Source organism: Pimephales promelas, chromosome 2 (genome assembly GCF_988280905.1).
Source record: "Pimephales promelas chromosome 2, fPimPro1.hap1.1, whole genome shotgun sequence".
Taxonomy (NCBI): domain Eukaryota; kingdom Metazoa; phylum Chordata; class Actinopteri; order Cypriniformes; family Leuciscidae; genus Pimephales; species Pimephales promelas.
In genome coordinates, this window is record NC_142770.1 from 14,480,689 (window position 1) to 14,508,324 (window position 27,636).

Consider the following 27,636-nt stretch of genomic DNA (forward strand, 5'->3'; position numbering starts at 1 on the left):
TAAGCCACTGCAGCTTCTTGACAAATTTAATTTGGATTAATTTTTCATAAACTACCAGCAATGTGACATAATCTTGGATTGGCCTAGAAACGGACAGTAAAACCGTTAGCCTCTAATTAAGATACGGCCTCCAGATGCAGCATCCTTCTCTGATTTCACCGTGATCGGTTTAGTTCAGCTCAAACGCGACGTGGAGCCTATGTGATCTCACAAGCCTTGGATATATTGGTGAATTGCAAAAACTCTTTAATAAGATGTTTTCATAATAACCTTGTTTACTTAGTTCCTAACCATATAGTCTCAGTTGCATCAGGCATATAGACAGCATATTGGGTCATTGAGTAAAAAAAATGTCTGTAAACGATTCTGTGAGTCACACTTTTATGTCATTGATTGTACCATAAGTATAATCATATATATAGCTATGGCTGTAGTTATATAATAGACTTAGGCCTACAGTTACAGCAGATAGAAAACATTTAGGTATCAAGTCATAATATTGTTGGTTTAACTTAAAAAAAGCAAGTTATCAGGTTGCCTTAAAATTTTTGAGTTCATTGAATTAAAAAAATTGAGGTTTTACAACTAAGGAGTTTGATTTAATAAACAGAACCTCAAAATATTATGTTATCTGAGCCACATTAATGATCTAAGTTGATTTGACCAAAAAAAAATAAACATTTGTGATAAATCATGAAAGTAATTTAACAACCGTACCACAGCTCCGGTTAATAAATTTTAGACTCACAGGATTAGACTGGGTTTGGATAGGTCTTGTCTTTATTTATTATACAAAGGAAACATTCATCAGCCTTAAAGGGGCCTTTGACATGGTGTTCTCAGTCCACTTGCGTTTTTGCCACGAAGAGCCACAAACAAACTCAAGAGAGGCGAGCAAATGAGTATCCAGCTCTGTCAGTTAATATTTATCGCCGGTCCCACTTTGCGAGACGCAAATCTGGGACACAGTTGCATTCATTGTTCAGTGAGCTTTCTTTTACAGTCCAACCCACCGACAGCAATGAATGTTGATTGTGACCTTTGTTGCAGTTTTCAAAGTCAAACTTTTCAGGCGTCGTTCGAGGCTAGCATCGGAAGACCGTGCCGTCATGTCTCCAGGAGTCCATGCTCAAATTTCCTCTTTAGCCGGTGGTGGGGAGAGGCAAGGCTCGGTAGGGCTCGGCCGCAGGGTACAATCAACGGTCGATGGTTTTTTTCTATTTAGCTCAAACTCACCGACAGCGTTGAATGTTCACTGAGGCAAACATGGCCTGATGGTGAGTCGACTTGACAGTCTGTGCAGAGGTCGCTGTGGAGACAAGGCAAGCAGCGGGCGGGTGCATCCCACCTCTCAATGCTGAAAGGACATCTCACAGGTCACCTACTCCAAAAATACAACTTATTGAATTCTGCACTCGAACTTTATGACCTTTTGATGGTTTGGACATTTTTACAAAATTGACTATTTATTTTTTCCATGTTTGCCCCTTATTGTGCATCAATTTCTTGCTGATGTAATCAAGGCCATGTGGGCGGGGCAAAAATATAACCAATTACTTCTAGATGAATGTTCTTTTTCACTTGAAAATACGATACACAAGTTATAAATTCATGTACAAATAATTAAAAATACAATTAACATACAAAATGTAAAAGTGTTTCTTTTGATGGCCTAATAAAAAGCATTCTCTATTAATCACGCAAAGTCTTGCTAACAAAAGGTGATTGGATTCAGTATCCACAAATCTTAGACAGTATCCTGGCCTTAATCCAAGTGCAAGCAAGCATAACACAATAAACAGAAACAGAAATAAATAAAAGGAAACAAGAAAAGAGAACAGATGTTATATGTAAGAGCTATAGTATAATCATATGAAATGTGTAATTTATAATAATATAAAAATGGAACAGGACTCATTTTAGGGCATTATACGGTTTATTTCCTTGTAAATCTTATTTAAAAGATGCACTTTAGAAGGAGCACTTTGTATTTTTTTGGTTTATATTGTGCTGGTTGCAATGCCTAACATGACATACTGACACCTAGTGGTGTGGATGCAGAATGATGCAAAACCAAAAGCATTTAGTTAGAAAAAATGATTGAAATGAAATTTTTATGCTGTCCTATTGAATAATATATTTAGCAAGGAAAGGTTTTTAATAATAGGACGGTTAAGTGAGTAGTTTTCAGAAATGGTGGCGACCCATTCCATGTAAACTTTTAAAATTACATTTACTTTTGTTTAGTAGTACTATTTCTGTTTCTGTAAAACTTAACACGGAAACATTCCTGAGTGCACCTTTAAGGCCGAAAACAAAACGCTCACCCTTTACCGTGGTGCAGGACTGGGTCAGCCGCCCAGGAGGAATTTGGCCTCCAACCTCATCCAGTGTCTCTATTATCCCAACTTTGGAAACTGCAAAGACACACACACATACACACAAAAAGAAAGAGATTGAGAGTTGTATAAACGAATCCGTACATTAAACAGATGATGGATGTGAATCGAACAGCAAACCGCACCCCTACCCCCACGCAAATGATACACACACACACACACACACACTAAGCCAGACTTTGACTTGACTGCTGCTCTCTTCTCTTCAACACCCTCCCTTTGATCATCGTGATTACAGTAATTGGGTCTGTAAGATCTTCACACAAGGGGCCTCTATCAGGACGAAGGAGGAGGACATCGCACACACACATATGCCAACGTTTCTAATTGCATGCTTTGGTGATACCGAAAAACATAGCTTCCTCACATATCAGGCAAATTAAAGTATCTGTGCTGATGTGCACCAGCCATGCAGCCTTTTAAAACCCTTGAGGACCAAAAAAATGGTATGTCTGTGTGTTTGGATGAGTGGTCCAACTAGAGCTTACTGACCGGCAGGAAGACCGTAGGCCTGCATGTGAGGTTAGCCTCTCAATAACCATGAAAATTAGTCCATAGTGGACATCTGAAGTCATGTCATTACAGACCATGACGTTTATGTGTTTTTGGGATTGTGAAATATGACGAGACAATGCGGTTGCTAGCTTAAAAAAAAAAAACATTGTTAAATGTCAGCATGTGCACAAAAAAAAAAAAAAAAAACCGTGAACTGATAATATGGCAGCTTTACTGTACGAATAGAACTTTTAACGTTACGGAAAAAAAACTTTGAAAACCGTCCTATTGAGAATTGAGGTTTACTCAAGCAATGATGCGATAAAGCAAAAAAGTGATAAAACCCATTCTCAAAATGTTAAGTGCAACAGACATATTGCTTGTCGCTAATGAACTTAAATCTAAAAAATCGTCATAAATCTCAAAATGAAGTAGTCACGCAGAAAGCATATGGAAAAATAAAAAGAATCATAATGGATCAAATGTTTTCGAAGATTAGCTGCTATGCTAATTGTCCAATAAGACAGCTATACTGTAGGAATATTATGTTAACAGCCTTTTTGATGCGAAAAAGCGATAAAACCTATGTTCTAAAAGCTGGAAGACAAACTGCTTGTTTGCTCATCACAAAAAGTAGTCATGGAAACAAATGTTCGAAGATCGTAAAGAAAACCACAAGAAGTATCATGCTAGATCCAACATGTTGCAGCAGTCATGCTATTTAAATGCTAACAGACCAATGCAAGGTTTACATAAGTTACAGGCTATTCGTTTAACCATTAAGCCCACTACCTTTAAGGAGTCTACTTCTTGTGCTTGCATCACCAATTAGCCTTGGCTATAAAGCTAAGATTACAACACAACATTAGCGGCTTAGCTAGCAAAGCAGCAGGCGCACTAGTATATGTGTTCTGTGTTACTAGCATTTAAATTTCCCTCAAGTAAGGTGTGGGTGGGGCTTAGAGAGCAGGAAGTTAATGACAGTGTGAGTAACAGCTGGCTCGTTAGTTTCCCACCTCTTCTCCCGTAGACACGATCATTTTTCTGGAATATTTATTGCTGTGCACTGAAAGAGAACATCCATTTGCCGAGGGTTTCCTCAGAGGCCTGCACCGCATGGCTCGACAGTCCCTACCGCTGCGATCCTAACATCTCAGATGAGAGATATTATACACACTAGTGCTTTTTTGGCTATTTTTATTCATACAGTATGTTATGTGGAGAGAGAGAGAGAGAGAGAGAGAGAGAGTATGTGGGCAACCCGCTAGGCTTAAATAAAACCTACGTTTTCAGGGTGATTTCATACATTTGGACATGTCCTAAGACGTACTACATCAAATTTTATTGTGTTTTTATAAGGTTTCACAAAGTCTAATAATGGTGCTAATAATAATTTGTTGTGACTTCAACAGTGACAATAAAATCCAATTCTTTAATTCTAAAACAAAATGTTCTCCCTCAACGTATAAATGAGTCAGAAATAAAGTAAAACCATAGTCAAGTTTGTATTTTTTTTTTCTTACTATGGTTTACTACAAACTCCATTGTTAAGATTCAGATGCTGTAGATTTTTCTATACACACACAAAAACACCATGGTACTGTAGCAAAATCATAGTGTTGTGATTATTGTGGTTTTACTGCAAATGCTGTAGTAGTTATCATGGTTTTAATGCAGTACATACATATTTTTGTAGTTACACTGTAAAAAATATTGTTGGTTTAACTTAAAAAAATGAAGTAACCTTGTTTGCCTTAAAATTTTAAGTTCATTGAAATGGAAAAATTGAGTTAATACAATGAAGGAGATTGATTTAATATTCAGAGAGAGCATTTTTTTTCACAGTGTACACTTTTTCAACAAAAAGCAGTTGAACTATGGCTACTGCAGCAAAACCTTTGTTAGGCCAGTCATTTCTCTGCATGTTGCACTGGTCGATCTAGCAAGCCATTATATTCATAGAGCATTCAAGTGCCTCAACACATCGGTTCCTGTTGTGATTTCCTCCTCCATTTCTTTCTACAATCTCTACTACCCTACTATCACCGACTCACAATTAACTGTTAGCCTGCGGGCATAAAATAACCAGGAACGCAATATCAACAAATACCCCTTTCAGTGTAAAATTGCACTATTTTCCAACCCCCTCTGACTTCATAACAAAAAAGGCGAGCCAACCTGGCCTCTAATTGGACATTATAATTGCAGATGTGAATTAATGGGGCAAACACTGATAGTGTAAGCACATAAAACCCCGATCCCAGACCGGCGGGGTGAATGAAAAACAGATCCAGGAGAAGGGAGGTTCTTTCCCATGGCAACCCCTGGCCGGGGCCGGCATGTTCTAATCCCGCCACTTCAGCAGAGCTGTTGTTATGGAGAAAAGCAGGATATTTTTCTATTGTTTGGATGGAACGGTCACTGTCGAGTGTATTGGGCCAAGGGCTTCAGGGTAGACGACACACACACACACGATACGGTTTCACAAGCGTTAGCACATCATTATCCTGACGGTCTAAACACAACTGAATGTTATAGCTGGCTGGGAATGTGATGTTGGGATATTATGCTGACACATAACTCGGGTAAATTCCCCCCCAAATATGTTGAGACAATGTTTGAGCATCTCACAAGCATGCTTCTTCATCTCTCTGACATAATTACAATAAACAGCTTTCGCCCTCCTCCCTCAAGGAGAGTAATTACCTCGCGACACGCTGAAAGCTCTTCTCATTGTGAGATGCCACAGACAAGACGCGGTCTCCTTCATGTCTGGACCTGAGAGAGACAGGGAGAGAGAACCAAAAACATAAATAAAAAGCCTAACTTTATATCAAATCTCCTTCATAAATGTTTAGCCCCATATCTGTAGTTTAAAGGGAAAGGTGTGGAGTTTGCAGAGCTGGAACATTCTGGGTCATCTCTCTCTTTTTTTTAACAAATTATTTAAGGGTGTGTGGGACGTAAAGGATTTCTCCAAGCACTTTGGAAGGAAGTTAAACGATTTCTGGACTTCCTTTAGCAAACACTCACAGAGTGTACAAATTCTACACTTGGAGGGGTCAGTGTGAGGGTAGCCCGTGATTCCCGTCTCTTGGCAGGAGATCTGCTTTACTAAATTGTTACGTTTTGTTAGAGTTATGCTTAAACAATTTGCCAATGGGACGAGAAAAGTAAACTTCATTCAAAAGGATATAATCTCTGGTTCTTATGCAAATTTTCAGATAATATTTGTTAAAAAAATAAAGTTTGAACAAATATAATAAAATATAACAATATACAGTAAAAGATGCAATGAAATGAAAATTATGGAAGCTGGTTTCCGCCACAAAAAAAAAAAAAGATTTTAATCTCACAATTCTTTTTTTTCCCTCGCAATTGCATGATATATACTTTCCCTCGTTTATATCTCACAATTCTGAGAAAAGAAGTCAGAATTGCAAGATATAAAATCGCAATTGTGAAAAAAAAGTCAGAATTGTAGGATTTAAACTCGCAATTGCAAAAAAAAAAAAAAAGTTAGAATTGTGGGATATAAACTCGCAATTGCGAGATTGCAATTATCTTTTACATTTTTTTTATTCCGTGGCAAAAACAAGCTTCCATAGAAAATAAGCGAATAAAACAAAACAGATAAATATACAAATGAATGAATGAATAATTAATTAAACAAAAAAAAAAAAATTTCAGCATAACTTGGGACCATAAATTGTTTTAATACAAATTTATTTAATACAACACGGACCAATATAAAAGGCAGTTTGAAAATAACCAGTTGGATTGAATCTCCTGACTTGAATGCTTCTAGGTCGTAAATTATATCTGTTCTTATCAATGTGGTTAGGTATCCTTTGCAAGTTCCACCGATTTAACCAAAATTTGCATACACAATTGCAATTCAAATGCATGGATTTCCTTATTCAAAATTACACACAATTTTTGAAAAAATTGCAACCGCATGTTGAAGTGTGCAGGTTTAATTTTTTATTTAAGTCAAAGAAAAACTAAGATAATCTGAACATTGTGGGTGACGTGCCACTCTCAGTGTCTCTATTGGTCATGTATGTCTATTTATCTGTAAGATAAAGGCAATTCATTGTGCTGAACTGTTTTCTTGTGTGTTCCTGTAACACATTCTGTCTCTGTGTGTAACAGATAAAGCTGGTTGTAGCCAGGCGGCTTCACCTGAGTGAGAAACTCTGTCTCACGCGTCTGTGTTAGCCTGCTAGGACAGATGGCAGTCAACCTTTGATATCTCAAAGGCCAGGTACATGTGAGAACACTGTGACGCCCAATCTCACATGGAGCAGTGACAGAAGATGAAAAGAGAGGAACCAAGGAAACTGACAACATGTGAAATGCGGAAGTCTCTACGGTGCTGTTGAATTAAAAAAAAAAAAGACGACCTGAAATGAAATCAATTCATTTTGAAATACCGAGGACAATTCTGTTGAAGACAATTTGAGGTCAAATTTGTAGAGAGGAGTTGCCAATATATTGCATATGTTTTCTAATTTAAAATAATCTAAATGTTAAAAATGTACAATTTAAGCATAGTTTGACAGTAGAAATAATAATAATAATAATGACTATTATTGTTGCTAGCGGGTAATCTTGTGCATCCAGTCAGCCTATTCTGCATTTTATCAAAAATATGTCTGAAAAATATAATGTAATCAATTGAGCTTGACCAATAAATTAATAAAAAATAAATAAATAAATAAAAATAAGAGGAAAATTGCATTGCCCATATCAGAGCTCTGGAGATAAAATGAAAGTCCCACAAAAACCGTCACAAATGTTTCTTCTAAAAATCGTTTGAAGAAGAAATAGAGACAAATGAGACAATTGTTCACATATTGTAAGAGAGATCAGATCTATAATATTAGTTTGGATCATTTTAAATTGAGAAATGTTCTGACGTTTGACAGCAGACTTTGGGATCTTGACTAATTTGAGCACAGTTTGTAACATTACTGAGATCTCTTTTGAAACTCTATAGGAGACATTTGGGGGAAAAAGGATAAAAAAATATTGTTCCTTTAATATCAATGGTGTTTGGGAGAAAGATTTGAGAATCTAATTCTATGTGGGATGTTGGTTCTCCAGGCACACTGAAATCCAGATTTTAGAATATGAAAACCTTCAGTTTTAATAAAGATTTCAACCCTAATTCCTTCAACCCTAGCACCGTTGTAATGCACTGAATTGCACGATGTTAAGTCACCCAGTTTCATTTTCCAAGTCTTGCTCCTACTTGACAACTTGATGAACATTTTTATTTTAGAAACTTCCATGTGGCTCACAATATGTGTCTTCAACAAGCTAATGTATACACAAGTCAGAGACCTAAATGAGGACCACCCACAAACTCCTTTTTGGAGTCTTCAAAAGTCTTACAGTGCACCACTGACTAGAAATACATTTAATTTAATAATATCAATGTCTGCATGAAACTGAGCCAATTTCTAACTTTTCATTCAACATCAAAACCTCAAATATCTCCACAGTGGCATGACTTCTCCAGACCAGCCTTCATTTTTCTAGACTTTATTGTGGCGCTAACCAGTTGTAACTTGTCGCCCAAGCTCTGGACCACCCAGATTAGCCGTCTAAACAAGGCTTTAGATGTTTTAATTGTCTCCATCCTCAGGGTGTGCCATCGACTTGAAAGTACGTCGTCATAACAGCAGTAACCTCCCTCATTTGAGATTTATACAGAGTACAAATTCGCCACACTGAAAACCAGCCATTACTCAAAACTCAAATCGAAAATGGACAATTCTAACATTTACAACTACATCTGAGAGACTCAAAATTAAAAATACGGCAATGATTGAAAGCAATAAAACCCCCCAAAAACGTATGCACTGAACGCAAGTCGCTTTGGATAAAATCATCTATGAAATGCAGAGGCCTACATGCAAATGTAAACACCTTTGAGGTAGAGAATGTTATGGGTTGTAAGCGGGAGCATCCAGAGTTAAGTTTTTAAGATGAAAGGATGTCATAAATACTGAGACGCTGTAATAAAAGACTGTCTCCTAAAACAAGACGCTTCGTGGCCCCTGATAGTCTGTAATTTACAATGACAATATCAGGGACAGTCACGAAGCGGGAGACAAAGTGCAGGGTAGAGAGAGAAAAACATAGTTGTATTTTTTTTTCCTATTTTAATGATTCATCCTTTGTCTCAGATGCGTTCATCTTCTTAGCATATCCAAACAAACCGTTTCCCCTCGAAATCTCCAAATGATCCATTAAAACGATCTCATTTGAGAGCAACAACTATTCGGGCTGCAAAACACGGGACGCCGAAAGAAAACAGGAGAGGGTGCAAACGCCCCCTCCTTCCTCCTCGTAATATGCAAAGTTTCACCCCGAGGTATTAATCTGTTTCCATTGTAGCTAAACGCAGATGCTATCAAGCTCCATTTGTCATTGACAGCGAGGGTAATGACCCTGAACTCGCGTGAGCAGCTCCTGGGCAGCAAAGACACAAGGTGGTAAGTAACTCAATATATTTTCCCACAGCAGCATTAACGGCTACAAATTTGCTAGGCAAATTGAGTGTGATGAGCACATTTTATACCGCTTTGGCTCGTGGTTGTACCGACTTAATCTCTTTGAGACCATTAATCTCTCAAAATACATTACAGGCAAGTAGGGCCTGTTGTAACATTGCTTGTTATATCAATCTTGGATTACAATGTTGCTTGTTTGGGCCAGACTTCTTGACTTATCACTTAATTTATGTGGCGATTCTTAATATTCAGTTCAAAAATACATGTCAATGTGCGTGGAGTTGTGCATGTTGCCTAAAGAAAGAACGCCGTTGCAGGAGATTTCCCAGGTCTTTTTCGATCAATAGAGTCATGTGAAGAGTCTTTTGTCCCGTCGCAAACCCTGGGCTCTAAAGAGCTTTCAGTCCACCTGAAGGTTCAGCACCTTATGAAAGTAACAAGTGGGGAATGTACTGATCACCATTGTGTCCAAAACAAGCCTCCACAGAGCCAAGGATTTCAAGCAGTTCATGAACCCAGCAGGAATAACGCTCTCAAATTCCATCCAGGTTTCCCTCAAACCCTACGATCATTTCAAGCGCTACAGTACGAACCATGAAGATTGAGACACAATGTGGTTAGCCAGTAGTTTTTAACCTCCGGTGATAAGTGAAATGGCTGGCTGTGCTTATATTGGCAGGCGGGGAGGAAAGAAAGCCCAGATAATCTCTCTCTGGTCAAGTGCCCGTGGCCCTGGCACTGTTCTCGGAGGTAGTAAAGCGGTCCAGATTTCATACCGGTAACTATCACTCAGGTGAGGTCCTGTAGCAGAGCTACATAATTAGCATGGGCCATAGAAAAACATTCATTTAGCATTCTGTGAAACAATTTAAAAAGTAAAAGAGTAATAAATCCTTCGCTCACGGGTCAATTCGATCCCTTCGGAATGAATGAAATGTGAGGAATTCTTCAGTATACATAGAAAAATACTCAGAATGAAAAATGCTAAAACTTTACAAAAAATGATTTTATGATGTCAACATGTGTATCAGAGAAAAACTGAGGAACTGACTTTAGGACCCAGTGGAAAAGCTCATTTGCTCCATATAGAGCTATAAGGCCATTTAGTGGCAAAAGTCATAAAATATCATGTGATTTAATTTTTTTCCCCAAATTGACCCAATGTGATATACACTCACCTAAAGGATTATTAGGAACACCTGTACAATTTCTCATTAATGCAATTATCTAATCAACCAATCACATGGCAGTTGCTTCAATGCATTTAGGGGTGTTTTCCTGGTCAAGACAATCTCCTGAACTCCAAACTGAATGTCAGAATGGGGAAGAAAGGTGATTTAAGCAATTTTGAGCGCGGCATGGTTGTTGGTGCCAGACGGGCCGGTCTGAGTATTTCACAATCTGCTCAGTTACTGGGATTTTCACGCACAACCATTTCTAGGATTTACAAAGAATGGTGTGAAAAGGGAAAAACATCCAGTATGCGGCAGTCCTGTGGGCGAAAATGCCTTGTTGGTGCTAGAGGTCAGAGGAGAATGGGCCGACTGATTCAAGCTGATAGAAGAGCAACTTTGACTGAAATAACCACTCGTTACAACCGAGGTATGCAGCAAAGCATTTGTGATCCACAACACACACGACCTTGAGGCGGATGGGCTACAACAGCAGAAGACTCCACCGGGTACCACTCATCTCCACTACAAATAGGAAAAAGAGGCTACAATTTGCAAGAGCTCACCAAAATTGGACAGTTGAAGACTGGAAAAATGTTGCCTGGTTTGATGAGTCTCGATATCGGTTGAGACATTCAGATGGTAGAGTCAGAATTTGGCGTAAACAGAATGAGAACATGGATCCATCATGCCTTGTTACCACTGTGCAGGCTGGTGGTGGTGGTGTAATGGTGTGGGGGATGTTTTCTTGGCACACTTTAGGCCCCTTAGTGCCAATTAGGCATCGTTTAAATGCTACGGCCTACCTGAGCATTGTTTCTGACCATGTCCATTCCTTTATGGCCACCATGTACCCATCCTCTGATGGCTACTTCCAGCAGGATAATGCACCATATGGTCACAAAGCTTGAATCATTTCAAATTGGTTTCTTGAACATGACAATGAGTTCACTGTACTAAAATGGCCTCCATAGTCACCAGATCTCAACCCAATAGAGCATCTTTGGGATGTGGTGGAACGGGAGCTTCGTGCCCTGGATTTACATCCCACAAATCTCCTGCAAATCAACTGCAAGATGCTATCCTATCAATATGGGCCAAAATTTCTAAAGAATGCTTACAGCACCTTGTTGAATCAATGCCACATAGAATTAAGGCGGTTCTGAAGGCAAAAGGGGGTCAAACACAGTATTAGTATGGTGTTCCTAATAATCCTTTAGGTAGGTGTATATTGAGCTGATTTCGGCTGGTTATGCACGTATTGGAGTTATTTTGAATTTTAGTTTAAGGTACATAAAATAAAAAAAATAATGTAAAAAAAAACTCCAAAGAAATCGCATTAAGAAAATTATAGAAATGAAATGATATACGCTTTTTGGACAAAAAAAAGCTGTTGAGCCTGTTGAGCTACTGTAACGACTAGATGTTTCAAAACCTGTTAGAGTCTGGTGTTATTTTCCAATGCTGTTCCTTCCTTTTCTCCTCAGCTTTTCCTTTCTTTTCTATACTGTTCTCAAGTAGAAATCAGTAAATTTACATGCGTGACTGAAATCATACCAGTCAGACTTCACTGAATCAGACAAATAGATCTGATAATGTGATTTTACCTCAGCCTCACCCAGCATGTGTAAATGTTAATCAGACTACATTTTGCATCGATGTTGTGCATTTGCTCCAAGATTCAGAGGTGACATGCAATGTGTATTTTACACTTTAAATATTTAATTATGCATAGTATCACATAAATTGGAGATAGAGAGACGAAGACTGTGTCGAGCATACTACTACACTGCAGGCAAGTGCGAAGAACCAGTGACTGTACGTAATCATGCGACTATAAATTCACACAATTTTCATCTATCAGCACTCTCTTTAAAATCCTCCTTGACAGTTCTAAATCCCACCAAGCTTGTGCCAATTACCAAAGGACAATGTTAGCCATCCCTCCACAGTGTGACTTTATAAATGCTCTGAGGGCCGTGTCTGCTAATTCGGCAAGTAATGCACTGTTAGGTTTGCAAAAACCAGCTAGCCACCTGCTGCATAAGCAGAATAGGGTGAGTGGACCTTGGGACTTCCCAGCATGGGAGTGGAGACATGAGGGAAAACTTTAACAAAAACGTGGTAGATTACGTTAACTGAGAAAGATCTAAAAATGACAATGACAGACCCAACCCCTCGCTTTTAAGTCCACTTGAAATTGCTGGATTCACCTGCCACGCGACAGTAGTCAAAGGCCGGAGGTGCGTTGTTAACCCAGCAGGAGAGGATGAGGCTAAGGTGCGAGAGAAAAGGAATCAAACGGCTGAGTGAATCACCTCCAGGAAGACAACAGCTGGAGAGGTCGTCGCCGGAGGGAATAAAAGTAGCTTTTAAACACTCGTTGAGGCGTGTGGGGGTCTACAAAAGGGCGGAGCGAGGATAATGTAGCAAGTGTCCACTGGAAAAGAGACAGACAGTGTCTTTAACTAGTCTCCCGACAAAGTCTGCTTGGACTTTTACAACAGACCAGAGCGAGGGAGGGTGGGGTCCGATGGGGGATAGAAAAGGAAGGAGAAATTATAGCCTTCCGGAAATTCAGCATTTGCATCTGTGTTACCTATAATCCTACAGGGCCAGTCTGTCTGACCACTTGACAGACTAGAGATCATTTACTCAAGCATTTAGTATGGATAAAGAATGCTCTTAGTTTAAGTGGCTGAGAGTTCGTCTTGGGAATACTAACTGGCAGCACAATGCAACATTTTTGGCCCTGGGGAAAAGCAAACACTTTGAATGAAACGGCTGATCGGTAACTCTGATCTTTGTGGATTTAAGAGTAAGAGCTGTAAAAACCATGTACACAAGCAACATTTAAACTCGAACGAGTAGTCCACTGGAAAAACAATCTGTCATTTACTCACCTTCATGCCTTTCCATACCCGTCACACTGTTATTTTGTTTGTGGAACACCACATTTTTTCTCAAAAAAGGATAAAAACACCATAAAAGCAATCTAGTCCTGTTTGTTTCGACAACATTTTCAGTGAATTACAGCTTAAATTTCAGAATCATATGGCTGTTATGGTCTTCTTTGAGTTCAAAAGACACATTCACCATGAAGGTTCTTCATAAATTTTGGACTGAACTGTTGATAATTAAAATTGTTTAACTCTTTCAGACTACCTGAAAACCAACTTTTACATCATACCGGACATCATAGTCAGCAAAAGTTGTGGAATACCTATATTTAAAAATTTAATTCTTGAACTGCAACTCAACCCTAAAGATGACATTGTTCCAGACTCGCTCATAATAGCAGTGATAGTGTTTTGCGGTGAGGTGATTGCAGTGAGTAAAATACAGGGAGTCTCAGATGTCTGTTTAACATGATGAGGTTAGATGAAGGCACAGATAAGGAGTCAAGGAACTGACGCCTGAGTGTGCAGGATGAGCCGGAGATGAAACGACACATTCTGCACCTGGATCACATGGCAAAATGCCCAACACGCATACGTTTGCAGATGGTATGGAGGAGCCATTCGAGGACACAGAACATAAATTTCAACTTAACCAAAAACCCTCAGAGGTAAATGTGTTACCTTTATCGGTCGTCTTCGGGCAGCAACAGTCCGACTTCCATGGTTGAGCTCCGCCAAGTCACCAGAAGAACCAGGGTTTAAAAGACTTCCCAGCATTGCATCTTCTAACAGCTCCCGCTCTGTTTCTGGCGCCTTGATAACCTATGAAATGCAGAGGGAGGGGGAAGGAAGAACGATAAGGAAATCGTTTCACCAGATGGAACTGTCTAAAGTCAGGGCGAAAGCAGAAGGCAGCGCATTTCATTTAAAAAACTCAATTTGACAAGATGAGACGAGGTCGCGGATTCCAATCATTACATTAAAATACTTTTCGTTATCTTTCCCGCAGCACCCGCAAGACGTACAAAGAATATTACCGAGAAAAGTCACAACAGTACAACACCTCCCAGTCACCGGGGTCGTGACTGTGTGGCTACCAGCTGTGTTTTTGCTGTTTTTGATAAATCAAACATTTGCCCTGATCTGGCCCTTCCCTGCTCTATATTACACTGTGTGGAGAGGTGACTTCAGCGCAAGAGGATGACTCTGTAGTGGTAATAGACGCTCATCAAAATCGCCAGCAGCTGTGCGGCTATTCAACATGCTCTTTCTCTTTTTTTAGGCCACAGCTGCACAGATAAAGGGCTGGGCAAATATTGCACAATGAACGACAAACATAGAGCTTCCACAGTCTCCGTTTCGAGCTCGACTATATGTGTGAACACTCAATGCTTGTCCTCCTCTATGTTCGGTTTCAATGCTTGCCCGTCCATATTTAATTGCCATTCTCGCCACCCCCCACCCAGCTCTCCGTTCACCCTGCACAGCCCAGAACCCCTGAAAAGCGGTGACAGAGCTCCTTTGTTCACCCCAGACCACTCCTCTCCCTCAGCGCCCCCATCCACCCTCCGTTTGGTTGACAGGCATGCCTGTACAGGCTCGGCAAAAAAAAACGAGAGAGGGAAATTCAGTGTGAAAAGTGAGATAGTGAGCGACGGGGAGGGTCTCTCGTTTTCAAGCTCCTACCATTTCTGTCAACTCAGCAATACCAGAGGGGGCTTCAAAAAAGGGGTTAGGAGATGAGGCGGCCACCGGTTTACAAGCCCTCCAAAAACGAGAGAAAGATAGGTAGAGAGTCAGGGATTCAGCTATGCATCGCTTAACTCAACTAGCATCCGCCTTGAACAAACATCCAAGGCTAAAACATGCTACGCTGACAAGTACAACCCGTAATATGGATCTTTTTTTGTCTCAACATACATACATAACTTCAAGTACGATGGTTAGTCTGTATAGATGTGTCTCTCTGTGCTTGTGGCTAGTTGTTCCCTTCGTCGTTGGATCATAACAACCATTTCCCTGGTTTTAATTTAAATAGTCATTTTACGGCCTGTTTTATTTTAATGACCGTGTTTATGGTAGCCATTTGTCTTGGGAAAGATGCAGACAGATTCTCAACATATTAAAATGGCGTTAAAAATCAATTCACGAAACATACAAAAACAAACATGTAGATCATTTTATACTTATACGTAACACAAATTAACATTCACATTAAACCATTCGCATTAACATTCACATGTAGCCTATATTTTTGGAACATCAATTTAGTCTGTACAAAAGGCAAGTATGCAGATGCATTGTACATATATAATGTACATTCTTGGGTAACTTTTAGTGGTGACACACACCTCAGTACTCTAGGGGTTGACAGAGTTACCATTAAAGTAAATTCCGATTGTGACGTGTGTAATGAAATGGCTTAGCAAACCAGAATAAATGTAGGGCGGGACTTGATTTTGTCTATCGGGGATTTGATTGGATCATTGTTTGCTAATTATTGAGATCTCGTAAGTCATACATAAGAGAAGGGAGGACAAGTTTTGTTTTTGGTTAAATATTGCAGGGACACTTGAATTTAGGGCTGTCAAACGATTAATCACGACTAATCGCATCCAAAATAAAAGTTTGTGTTTACATAATATATGTGTGTGTAGTGTGTATAATTATTTTGTATATATAAAAACACACATATGCATGTATATATTTAAGAAAAAATGTGTTATATATATATATATATATATACAAAATCTATATTATATATAAATATTTGATATATTAATAAGTATATACATGCAAATATTTCTTAAATATATACATGCATGTGTGTGTATTTATATAAGCAAAATAATTATACACACTACACACACATATATTATGTAAACACAAACTTTTATTTCGGATGCGATTAATCGCTTCACAGCCCGACTTGAATTTAAAAATAACGAGATAATATATGTAGATGCAATTACGATAAGAACTGTCAATTTTTTAACTGTGTGATAGATAGTTGCAAACAAATCGACACTTGAGGATTACGCACATTGTAATGCCGCTTGTGGCAATGATGAGTATACATTTTATGGTTTGTTTTATTTTAATGGCCAAGTTTATATTAGTCCTGTACTTTGGGAAAAAGGCAGGTAGACCTTTCAACAACACGCTGAGGTATAAATAATATAAATTTGATCCATGCAAAATCCTAACAACAGGAGTAGGCCAGAAAAATACACAAGGAATGTGCGTTACATAATTAGTCTCGGGTAGCTAGCTATGAACATGAGATGTGTCCAATATTGCAGTAGAAGACGACAATTTATGCCAATGCTTGGTATAGCTCCCCTTGTGGCAATGCTGAGAGTGCAAAGATTGCATAGCTAGAAACGTTTGTGCTCATCTACTTCTACATTCATCTAGTATGTTAATCAGTGGTGGAGGAAGTACTGAATCTCAGTACTTAAGTAAAAGTACAAATACCCAGATAAATATTTACTTTAGTAAAAGTAGAAGTAACACAATGACAACCATACTTAAGTAAAAAGTAAAAAGTACTTTATTTTAAATGTACTTTAAGTATTAAAAGTAAAAGTACTTGCATAACAATTTATTATCTTAATGTCTATTTTCTAATGATTAATAAAACATTTAATTCTAACTCATTCAACCTAATAGCCTACTCCTATAATGATGTTCAATAATGATGGAAAAAAACGTCACCATTTCTGAAACAAGCTTGCAATTAGGCAATATCATGCTTATCCTTACTATATGTTAATATGTTTGGCAGTAAACGCGATTCATTTATGGTGTAATTCTGAACCTCTTGGCTTGCCATAATCCTAACCAAACCAAACATATATTACACACGGTGTGTTTCCTATGCACGTAAAAACAAATTTTCGCGTATGAGTTGCACGATAAACACACTGCGTGTGAGACGCATTTAGTGTGACCGGCCGTGCTGTTGATATACTGCCGGGTTGATATACTGTATCTATGGCAACCAAACGTCACTGGTGTAAGGGTTAGACCACTAGGGGGCGCCATCTGCCCAAATATATCTGCGTCTCATTTCACGTTAAAGGGTGCCATGTGCGTTGGATATTTACGCTTTTGCAAAAGCGTCCGATATGGCGCTTTAGGATGAGAACGGGCTCGACGGTCAGATTACGTTTTGGCAGGGGAAAAACTGATCAGAAAATGTAACGAAAATGTAACAGAAGTTGTAGAAATGTAGTGGAGTAGAAAGTATAATAATTGCTGCAAAATGTAACGAAGTAAAAGTAAAAAGTAGGCACTATTTATTGTACTTAAGTAAAGTAAAGATACGTGAAAAATGTACTTAAGTAAAGTAACGAAGTATTTGTACTTCGTTACATTCCACCACTGATGTTAATTCATACATTTTGAGCATATAGGGGTTGTACTTGCAGATATTTAAATCACAAGCGTTTTTCATAACTCAAGACATATTGTTCAGATCTACTCGCACACGCGAGTAGGAAGATAAATATTTGGACTGAAGATGAGCACTCCTGAAGTAATAATCCTCAGGCAATCCCTAGATAAACCTTGAGTGGAATAATTTATTCAAGATTGTACTTAACATTCTAAGTATTTAACATAAGAAGGATTTGAAAAAAAGGACATCTAATATTGATTTTACAGGTTTGACTTTTCTGATCTTTAACACATACTTTTTCCCCATCCAAAATTATTTTAACTGTGACATCTGTGAAAAAAAAATGTGGTTCTTCACTACATCAATACATGCATTGTTACTTAAAAAACCAAGATATAAATACTTAACAATTTTTAACAAAATAAAGATTTAGGCATGAGGTAATTCAATACAGTTACGCTACTGAGATAGTCTAAGACCATTTTCCTTTATTAGAAAGAAATGTTGAAATGTTTCACTGACAAGTCAACTTTAATAACTGGAACCCTAAGGGGGTTTGATTTCAGCAAGCTAAAGCTATGCTAATGCAAATGCTAACAAAAGCAATGCCACAAGTTAATGGGGGGGAGCTTGACAATGTTCACACGCCAAATTTACTCCAGCACTAATGTTTTTTTAAAAGGACTGTTTAACTCAAATTAGGAGGTGACCAGGGCAGGACCACAGGGAGTTCGGATGCATTCGTAAGCAGACCATGAAAACCTCTTGAGATTACTAGTCCCTGTACTCGCATTGACAAAACAGGGAGGCTTCGGCAATGGTGCTAAACTAATTGAGTGGTCCCTTGGGGGCTTCAAGTTCATTGTCCACCATGTCTCAATTAAACATCCATCAAACTGCCATCTAGTACCAAAGGAAAACCAAACAACGCAATCAACGTTCTTGAATGAACAAGGTATTCTGGCACATCTTGCAAACCATCTCAGTCAGGTCAGAAAGAGATGGCAAATCTCTCTTCCCTTTTTATCCACCATTAGATGCCAATAGGACAACTGTGAGAGCCCTAAAACTAAAGGTGAAAGCTAAACTTGGCTAGATCAAACTGTGCAACCATATTGATAACACAAAGCAACCTTCTGGCGGTTTATTTATTGTGGAAGGGTTGCAAATTGTAGCACAAATTGTTGATGCCAATGGCTTGCCAACTTAAGCTTCCTTTCTGCTAGCTGAGGATAAATGCTTTGGATATGGGAGCCACTAATGCTTGGATGCACTTCTTGTAATAAGTACAATATGGAAGTGCTTTGAAGTTTACAGCTCGCAGGTCTTTAGCTCACTTTGCAAACACATGAATAGGGTTCAAAGACATTAAATGAATGAACCGCAACTTGAAAGTTGGAACGGTCCCTAGAATTTGACTGAATGGATCGCACAACGGAGTCTCGAGTTGAAATGAGGAGCAGCCGAACAATAAAACGATACTATATCTTTTAGGGATTGCAGCACAATTGACGGCAAATAAAGGCTCCCTGGTGCTGCTCAGCTTTGATAGAGCCACACAACCGGACAAATGCTGAATTTGCAAGAACCGTGCATTCAATGGCTTTCATTTCGGATTGAGCTTCTGACAATAAGAGTTAATTCCCATGTTCCTTTTTCCACGATTTTCTAGCTGGAACAAACGCGTCCGCTGACTCTAACACAGTCGTTGTTGAGCAGGATCACTTTTTAATCGCCAAGATTGTGCAAAGCTCGAAGAATCAAGCACACAGAGGGGACAGCGAATTAATTCCACCTTCTTGGCCTACCTGAAAACCCAGTCAGGTTTCACCGGCAAGCCCTCGACGCTCGTTGCTTAAACCCCTGTCAGTCTACCGTGCCTGAAACGGAGCCAACAGGAATCCACCAACTCCACAGTTCTGCCTTTCCCTTTCACGGTCTATCTCGGGAATTTTACGGATAGCCCAGTAACAGTTATTTGCTTTCAGCTGTCAGAGCGGATCCTGGTTGTGTCTACCTACTTCAAATCCAAACTGCAAATCTTTAACAGCCCTCGGCCGTTGGTTATCGATTGAAGAGTGGCTGTTCTTTGTCCAGTCCTTGGAGGAAGTGTTGTGAAATGGTCCATGTATCCTTTTTTCTTGCCGCTGTTAAGGAAAGATAGCGACTGCAATTGGTATAATGCTGTTTGGTGAAAATGCTAGCTGACCTAGAAAATAAAGATAGAGCGTCGTTCCAAAGGCTTTAGGAACATCTAGTTAGAGTAGCGCTTCTCAAACTGTCGATGGAAGTATGTGAAAGACTACAAATGGTCCACCAGTCAATTGGCTACTCAAGACTTAAAACATTGAATTAATCAATTGATAGCATGCAATAAACAATAATTTATGATAAAAAAAATGTTTCTCATTTCCACAAGTTCTAAGCTTAAGCGAACTTTTTAGCTTAGCATTTTGTCTCATTAGCTAAAAGTAAATGGCCATTTGCCAACATTATTGATAAAAAAAGAGAATTTCAAGATTAAAGTTAAAAATTAAGGATAATAACAGTATATAACTGTTTTGAGGTAGCAAGCATGCTACTAGATCTGCAATTCCTGTTTTAAGTTGTCTGTCAGTGAATAGTTTTTTGAAAACTACTAAGTAATAGAGCTTCAGAAGAAAAAACATGGGATACTGGTGAAATTTCTTTTAAGTGTTCCTCCAGTTTTAATTATGCAACTTCAGTATTCCTCACTTTCAGCCAGACTTATCTAAGCATGTACAGTGAGCTCAATGAATATAAAGCTCTTGTATATGTTTCATGCATACCTAATTATGGCAAGAAACATGTAACAGATACCATTAGCATACACTACTAAAAATCTAAATTAAAAACCAATCAGTTCCTCTTTTTTTTTCCTTTCTGAAAGTCAGCTACTGTGTGGGGGATTACAAACGAAAGCTGCAACTGAGAAGCAAAACTGCTCATTAGCATAGCGAATCTCTCCCAGAATTCATCCGTGTTGACGGGACAAAAGTCAAAAGTGTTCAACAAGCTCTCTGCATGTATTGGAATGACATTTCAGTGGGTTAGCTCCCAAAACACAGTATGAAATAAGAGCAAGCAGCTGTCTCTTACTGCGTCCAGATGGCGGCAGAACGTATGTAAATTGCCTCATTAACCTTACAGCACTTAACTACCGGGCTGCGCTGATGGTTCGGCCCACACGGGCATTTTATTAAAGAACATTAATAGCATCAGGCAGCAATCACCACTGCCTGAGGTGATTTGCTCTGGCATTATCAAACACTGTAATAATTATACATGACAACCTCCTGATTAATGCATTCATGAATATTACAACGCTGCATTATCTTTAGCTGCGCCCCCCGTTCTTAAACCATGAACTTCAAGGGTGTTTTAACAAATACTACAGGATAAGCACTTTCTTCCGCCCACCCTTGCAACCCTTTTGGGCTCAGCCACACCTCTTACAAACAAAAAATAAAAGATGGGGAAAAAAGCCATCATGCAACATTACCCCCAGTAATGCCCTTCCGAGTGTGTGTGCAATGAACACCGTGGAGAACCGACCTGCACCTGGAGCACAGAGGAGCACGGCACAGGTCAAAGGTCAAGCCTCCAAGGGACTCTGACTAAACAAGCCGCCACTCCTTGCTCTGAAAAGGCCAGACAACCCCTGTGGTTGCGGCTCACAACATGGGTCTTTTCGTCCTATCTTTTTTTCCCCTTTTTCCTTTGGAGAGGCGCGTTAATCCATAATCACTCAAACGACCAGGAGCTCAATTATGCACCAGTTTCTCCATTTTCTCTTGACACATAAAGATCTAAAAACAATTAACCTCTAGCCGGCAACGCGTTTTCACACTGAGCGCAAGAGGAATAAGTCAAGAACCCTCCATTCAAATTCCACCCCATAATTCAGCGAGCATAAATATTATTACATATTTTCTTTTAATGCTAGGCTGCAAGATTTAAGCTTAGCTTACATAATGGATGGTATTTATATACATATCAAATTGAAATTGTTTATGTGTGCTACATAAAAATGATATACCTTGGAGGGATTGATGTACGTATGGATTACTTTAATGGATTACTTTAACTTCAAATGGTACCGATACTGTTTGACTTGTCAATGTTAAATTTTTTGTTAAAGGTTTAAGGGGGACAGTTCACCCCAAATTCTATATGAAAAAAAATATATATTTTGAAATTGTTTGATGACCATTTTAAATTTTTAGCTGAATTATTCCTTTAACAATCTTAGACATTTAAAATGGCATGTTCAAACCAATATTCATATACAAGTTTATTTTTTTCTTTCACTTTTATTTTGGCTCTTCAAAATAGTCCAAAAGTGGCATTTCTCGGTGACGTCATAGATGAACTATTTTTGTTTTACCAAAGAACCGTTCATTGAACAGTTCTAAAAAAAAAAAAAACCTTTCTGTGTGCGAAGAACATTTTAATATTCTAAAAAAAAAAAAACGTTTTCCACTAAAAGGAACCTTTTGTGGTTCCATGGATATTCTTCATCTTTGTGATGAGCAAAAAAACATCTATTAAAAACACATTGATATCTATATCCACAATGTACACTACAATACGATTTTCCCCTCAGCAGCTCAAAAACGTTCGTTCAAACGGAGTCAATGGGTGTGACACTAGGGAGAACTCGCGCCCATGGCCTCTCGCCCAAGCCGTGCGGTTCTCTACGTGAGGCTGTCTGATTGTATTGAGCCCTTTAGCCCTCAATAAACACTCTTCCTCTGTCAGAGGGTCTCTGTGGCCTCCTATTCATGCGCAGGTAGAATGCCTAAAGAACGCGTGAGAGGAGAGAAAAAAACAGCTTGTTGCTTCTATTGAACCTTTTATTACGCCCCTTCAAAGGCTTATGGCAGAGGAGGAGAGCGAGAAAGAAAGGATCTGCCGTCTACTTAGTGCCATTGTACTCCCAACATGTCGGCTCTGAGCTCTGTGAGAAAACACAAGCAGACTTCATCCAAAATATCGCACGTCGAGCAAATCAAAGTGCACTAGCTAAAGACAAAATGGCGATTTTTTTTTTTGGGACACTGATTTCAGGAAGCACGTTATTATGAAAATACAAGGAAACAGACGCTAATGTAAGCCAAATGTAATGATATTCAAATGTGCGAGTAAGTGTGTAAAGCCGCAAAACATATACAAATGTAATTTTTAAATGGATACTGATGTGTAAAAAATTTGTTTTTACATTAAATCATCTGAATCCTGCACTGAAATCAAAACAAACATTAAAATTAATTGTGCCCCCCAATTTTTGTATTCATTTTGTTAGTTTAAAAGCTATTTATGTTAAGTCTGTCGACTTTAAACAGTCCCCAATATATAATTCTTAGGATACTGTGCAAAAATCCTACAGCTTTCCTCATCGCAACATTCATGCTTGCATTATAATACCTCAGTTTATGTAATTTCAGATGAGACAAAGCACTTAAACAAACTGAGAATCCAACGCTCACTCTTATCCACAGAACCAACAGTCACAAAACATGCCTAAAAAGAAATCGTAGCTTTTTTTTAAACACACGGATACTGTAAGTTGACAGGTCTTGTACGGTAAAGAAAAGCCTCATATGCAATTTTGAACAGCACGGTTGAATAAAGACTCCCGCTTACACACACACACACACACACACACAAGGAGACATTGTTGTTCATGCTTCTCCTCGCATGTGTGCCAGACTTCTTTCTCCCTGGTCCATACATTGCAGAAGAGTTGGCCCCTCATATACTGCATACTGGCCCCCAACATTGCATGCCGGCCCCTTGATTAAGCAGGGCAAAAGATGCAAGGGGAAAAAACAGAAGAAGAGACAAAGTAGTGAAAAAAGAGCGAAAACAACTGGCAGGCATCCAGACTCATGGGGACTGCGTTGATCATTATGTCTAGCCTTCAGGTGTCTGAGCCGGCTGTGTTTTGGGGGGAGGTGTGGTTACCAAAGAGGCAGACAAAGAGAAACTCGTTCACCGGGATCAAGAAAGCGAAGAAGGGAGGGAGGGTACAGAGAGAGGGGGGGAAAAAGAAACGAGAAAACGCTATAAAAATTTGATTAGACGATCCTCCACTGAAGTGACTTTCTGTGTTCTCCTGCCTTTTTTTTTTTTTTCAAAGCATCGCCCCAGAGAACAGGACAGACTGATTTTTTTTTTTTTTTTTTACAGGTCCTAATTAAAAACATCTGAAGACCCTCAGACATCAAAGTCTTGCATTGCAATCTAAATGAGTCTTTTTTTCTGAACTCAGTTTACTTGATAGCCCATGCAGCTCTCAAGATGTTATTTTAATATTAATACAAGCATTATTTATATTTATGAGCTGCATTTAAACATGCATATGGAAGTCTGCATACGATTAATGAAGAAAAAAAACAAACACACAACTGCTTGACACAGGTCACCGGCTGTCACAACTTTACAGCACGAGGCAAATTATACAAAAATTGAACAAAAACACACAATGTATACTTTTTTTCGCATGGGATGATAATAAATCTTTGTATATCTAAAATAAAAATGCAATATTTTCAACAAAATATCATTTTTGAAATACACGTAGGCTATTGTTTTTAATTACTAACTGAACATGTCAATGGTTTTAAGCTGATGTAGATTAGGTTGAAAAAAAAACGTTTTATAATCATAATAAAGGTGCGTTTCATAAGAATCATCAGAATCAAATTTAAAAAGTTGAAGCATGCGTGAATACACAAAATCGATAGTAGCCTACTATAAAACAGCGCTCTAAAATAATTATTTTTAATTTCTATTATAATTAGCTTTCTCAAAGGTTTGTTTTTTCAGAATGCGTCTTTAAACATCAAAGCAAAATCGTATTTAAACTCTGAGCGACTACGATAAACATCTAACGAGTCTTGCAAAGTGTTTTTCGTAGAATAAAAAAGTAATATCGATACTAACCATTCATTCTGCTCTAGACGCCGGGTTCCTCTTGCGTTCGTGGGGAAACTCCGAGCGGTTACAGTAAAAACTGCTGCTGTTTCTGTTGAGAGAGCGCCGTGTTACCTTTGCGTTTAACTTCTGATTCCTTCGCTTCCTGCGCAGTGGGAAGAGACCAGAGCCGCTGCGTCGCGTCATCAGCAGGGAGCCGCTCCTATTGGCTGAACGCGTGCACATTGAGAACGCTGCTCTTTGTTCCATTGGGCGCACGCGGAGGGAAAGACGCTCCTCCTCGCTGAGTTCTGTGCGCAAGAATGCGTGAGAAGAAAAACGGGGAATGTGTCTGATTTCTGAGGTCAACGCTGCTTAAAGCTCCTAGAAAAAAAAATCAGCTATATGTAGCTTAATTTATTTTTTGCTTATTGACAATCGTCTGCATTACTGAAAAAAATGCTGCTTTCGTGCATTTTAAATATAGCTTCACATATCAAGTCTTTATAGTATTCAAATATATTACGCAATTCAAGTATAGCATGCATTTACAATATAAACGGAATAAGCTAAATATTCAACAAAGTAAATGATGTTTGCATGGACAGTTTCAGTAAAAACTTTTAACTCTCCGAGGAAAGAAAAAAAAAAGTTTCTTTTTAATTCAGAACAACACTGTACACATTTCATTGTTTAATATAAAAATGAAAACTATTACCAGAAATGTCATGTAAAATTAAAGCTTAAAAAAATGACTCTAACTCTAAAATCATCACATGTTGTCTATCAAAATATAATTTTATATTATATTTAAGGCAATTATAATTAAATAAGGTTAACCAAACATAGGTTTTAACTTTAGCATTTTATTTTGTTCCCTATTAAAATGACCTTTTACAGAATATAATCACATTTTTATGTATTTGCAATAGAAGATCATATATTATTTGGGGCACCACTTTCATCATAAATATTGAATTTATACTATCACGAGGCTCAGAAAATGTTTAAAAGAGAAAGGCTCTTAAGTAAATCTCCTCATGGTGGAAACATGACTTCCTGAATGGTAAAACCAGAATGAATGATGCATCAGAATGGTGTAATATCCATCAGTAAAGAGAACTTTAATAATATCCATTTCCTTAGGCTAACGGCAAAATCACTTTTTTTGTTTATCTAGCACTTCAATCAACATTTAACCTTTACTCACTGAGCTTCTTAATTGGGTGAACGTACCAAATACGCCAAGTATTCTTTGGGATGCTTCATATCACCCCCATTCTCCACAAAACGAGTGCTATTCACTGGCAGTCCAGCACACTCTGAAATGCGCATGCGAAAGGAATATTTCATATGTCTTTCTCTCCGAGTGGCTTGGAAAACCAAAGGCCCAAGGTATGTTGGGAATATTAGAGCGTGCGTAATGCGGGTGAACATCCTCCCAGCACGGATGCAGCATTAAATCAATATTCTGCAAAGCTTCCCCATCTTGAGTTATTCACTTGACTGCTGTCATGATCCACCACGTGGGTTGTGCAGTTGTTTTCTGATTTTTGTGACGCCCTCCCTCCCTCTCTCTCTCTCTCCCTCATCTGAATTGCCCACCACCTTCATGCTTTGATAGCTCTGCAAGAGAAGAAAAAAAAAGTGTCTGATGACATATTTTTGTCTTTCATCACGTGTGACAGCCAAAAAAGGCAAATCCAACAGCTGATTAGTGTACATTAGCATTGACAGGCATTTGAATCGAACCGCACCTGCTGCTGGCAGAACGATGATCCGTGTTTGTTTTTTTCACTCTCAGAATTACGTGTTTCTCATGCGTTGGTTGGTTAGCTCTGGGTATCCGCGCTAGCATGTGGTGTCAAAACTAAAGCATTCCTGCTTTGGAGATGTTTACCAGAACTTAGCTTTGCATTTCCTTTTAAGATTTAAGCCTCTTTAAAATTGCAACTGTGCAACCAACTAAACATATCACATAGGCTACTGTAGAGTTAAAGAGCAGAGTCGAACATTAATACTCCATCATACCTGCTAATAAATAGAGAACTTTCCAGGCATTATTTTTGGCCATGTACTTTTTTCAGTGTATATAAATATATTTTGGGCTGCCCTCGACTAAAGATTTTCTAGTCGTCTATTAGTTGTTCATTTAAGCGATTAGTCGACTAATCGCACGTCTATACACAGCCTAATCAGCACTCAAGCGAACACATGAAGCTTGCCATGGCCCACCGGCAAAAGTAATGATTATGAATGTGTTGTGAAAAAACAGCAAGGAGACTGTCTGAACATTTTAATAATTTATTGATAATGTTTTCGGTTTCAGAGATTAGGTCGATGGTGCGTACTCGTCATCTTCACAGAACAGTGCACGCACCTATGCACGTTTCATAACATAATCCTAGAATATCTGTTTTCCATTTGAATCGGTTCATTTAAAAATAGACATTTCAAAGAAAAAAAGCGCATCCTTGATTTACAAAAGCACAACGTTTAGTTATTGTGAGTGCACACAAATAAAAGGAGTCGTTTTCGGTTGTAGATTCTGCTACTCTTGATGTCAGACCAAAAAAGGCTGAGTATTTTAGGTTAAATGCCAGTGATCACGCCGGTGCTTCCACACTCCGCACAAACACTTGGATATGCACCAAATAATAGCGTACATTTATCTAGGTTAGAGCAAGCGGCCACATAATTTTGCTACTTACATGTTTCAAATGAAAGAACCCACTATTAACGATCTGTCCCTCACTGACTACTTGACTTCGCCATGACACACACACACACACACATAGCCTACAT

At 38.6% G+C, this 27,636-nt stretch overlaps 1 protein-coding gene across 1 annotated transcript; it reads right to left on the reverse strand.

Moving 5' to 3' along the window:
* Window positions 1–752: 752 nt before the first annotated feature.
* Window positions 753–27,189, reverse strand: LOC120477233 (uncharacterized). The gene is given in 9 exon segments (XM_089119134.1): window positions 753–1,764; window positions 2,328–2,417; window positions 5,601–5,672; window positions 12,804–12,990; window positions 14,172–14,261; window positions 14,263–14,312; window positions 14,953–15,088; window positions 24,967–25,142; window positions 27,183–27,189. Coding segments are annotated over 9 exon segments (825 nt in total). The 3' UTR covers window positions 753–1,747.
* Between the last annotated feature and the right edge of the window lie 447 nt (window positions 27,190–27,636).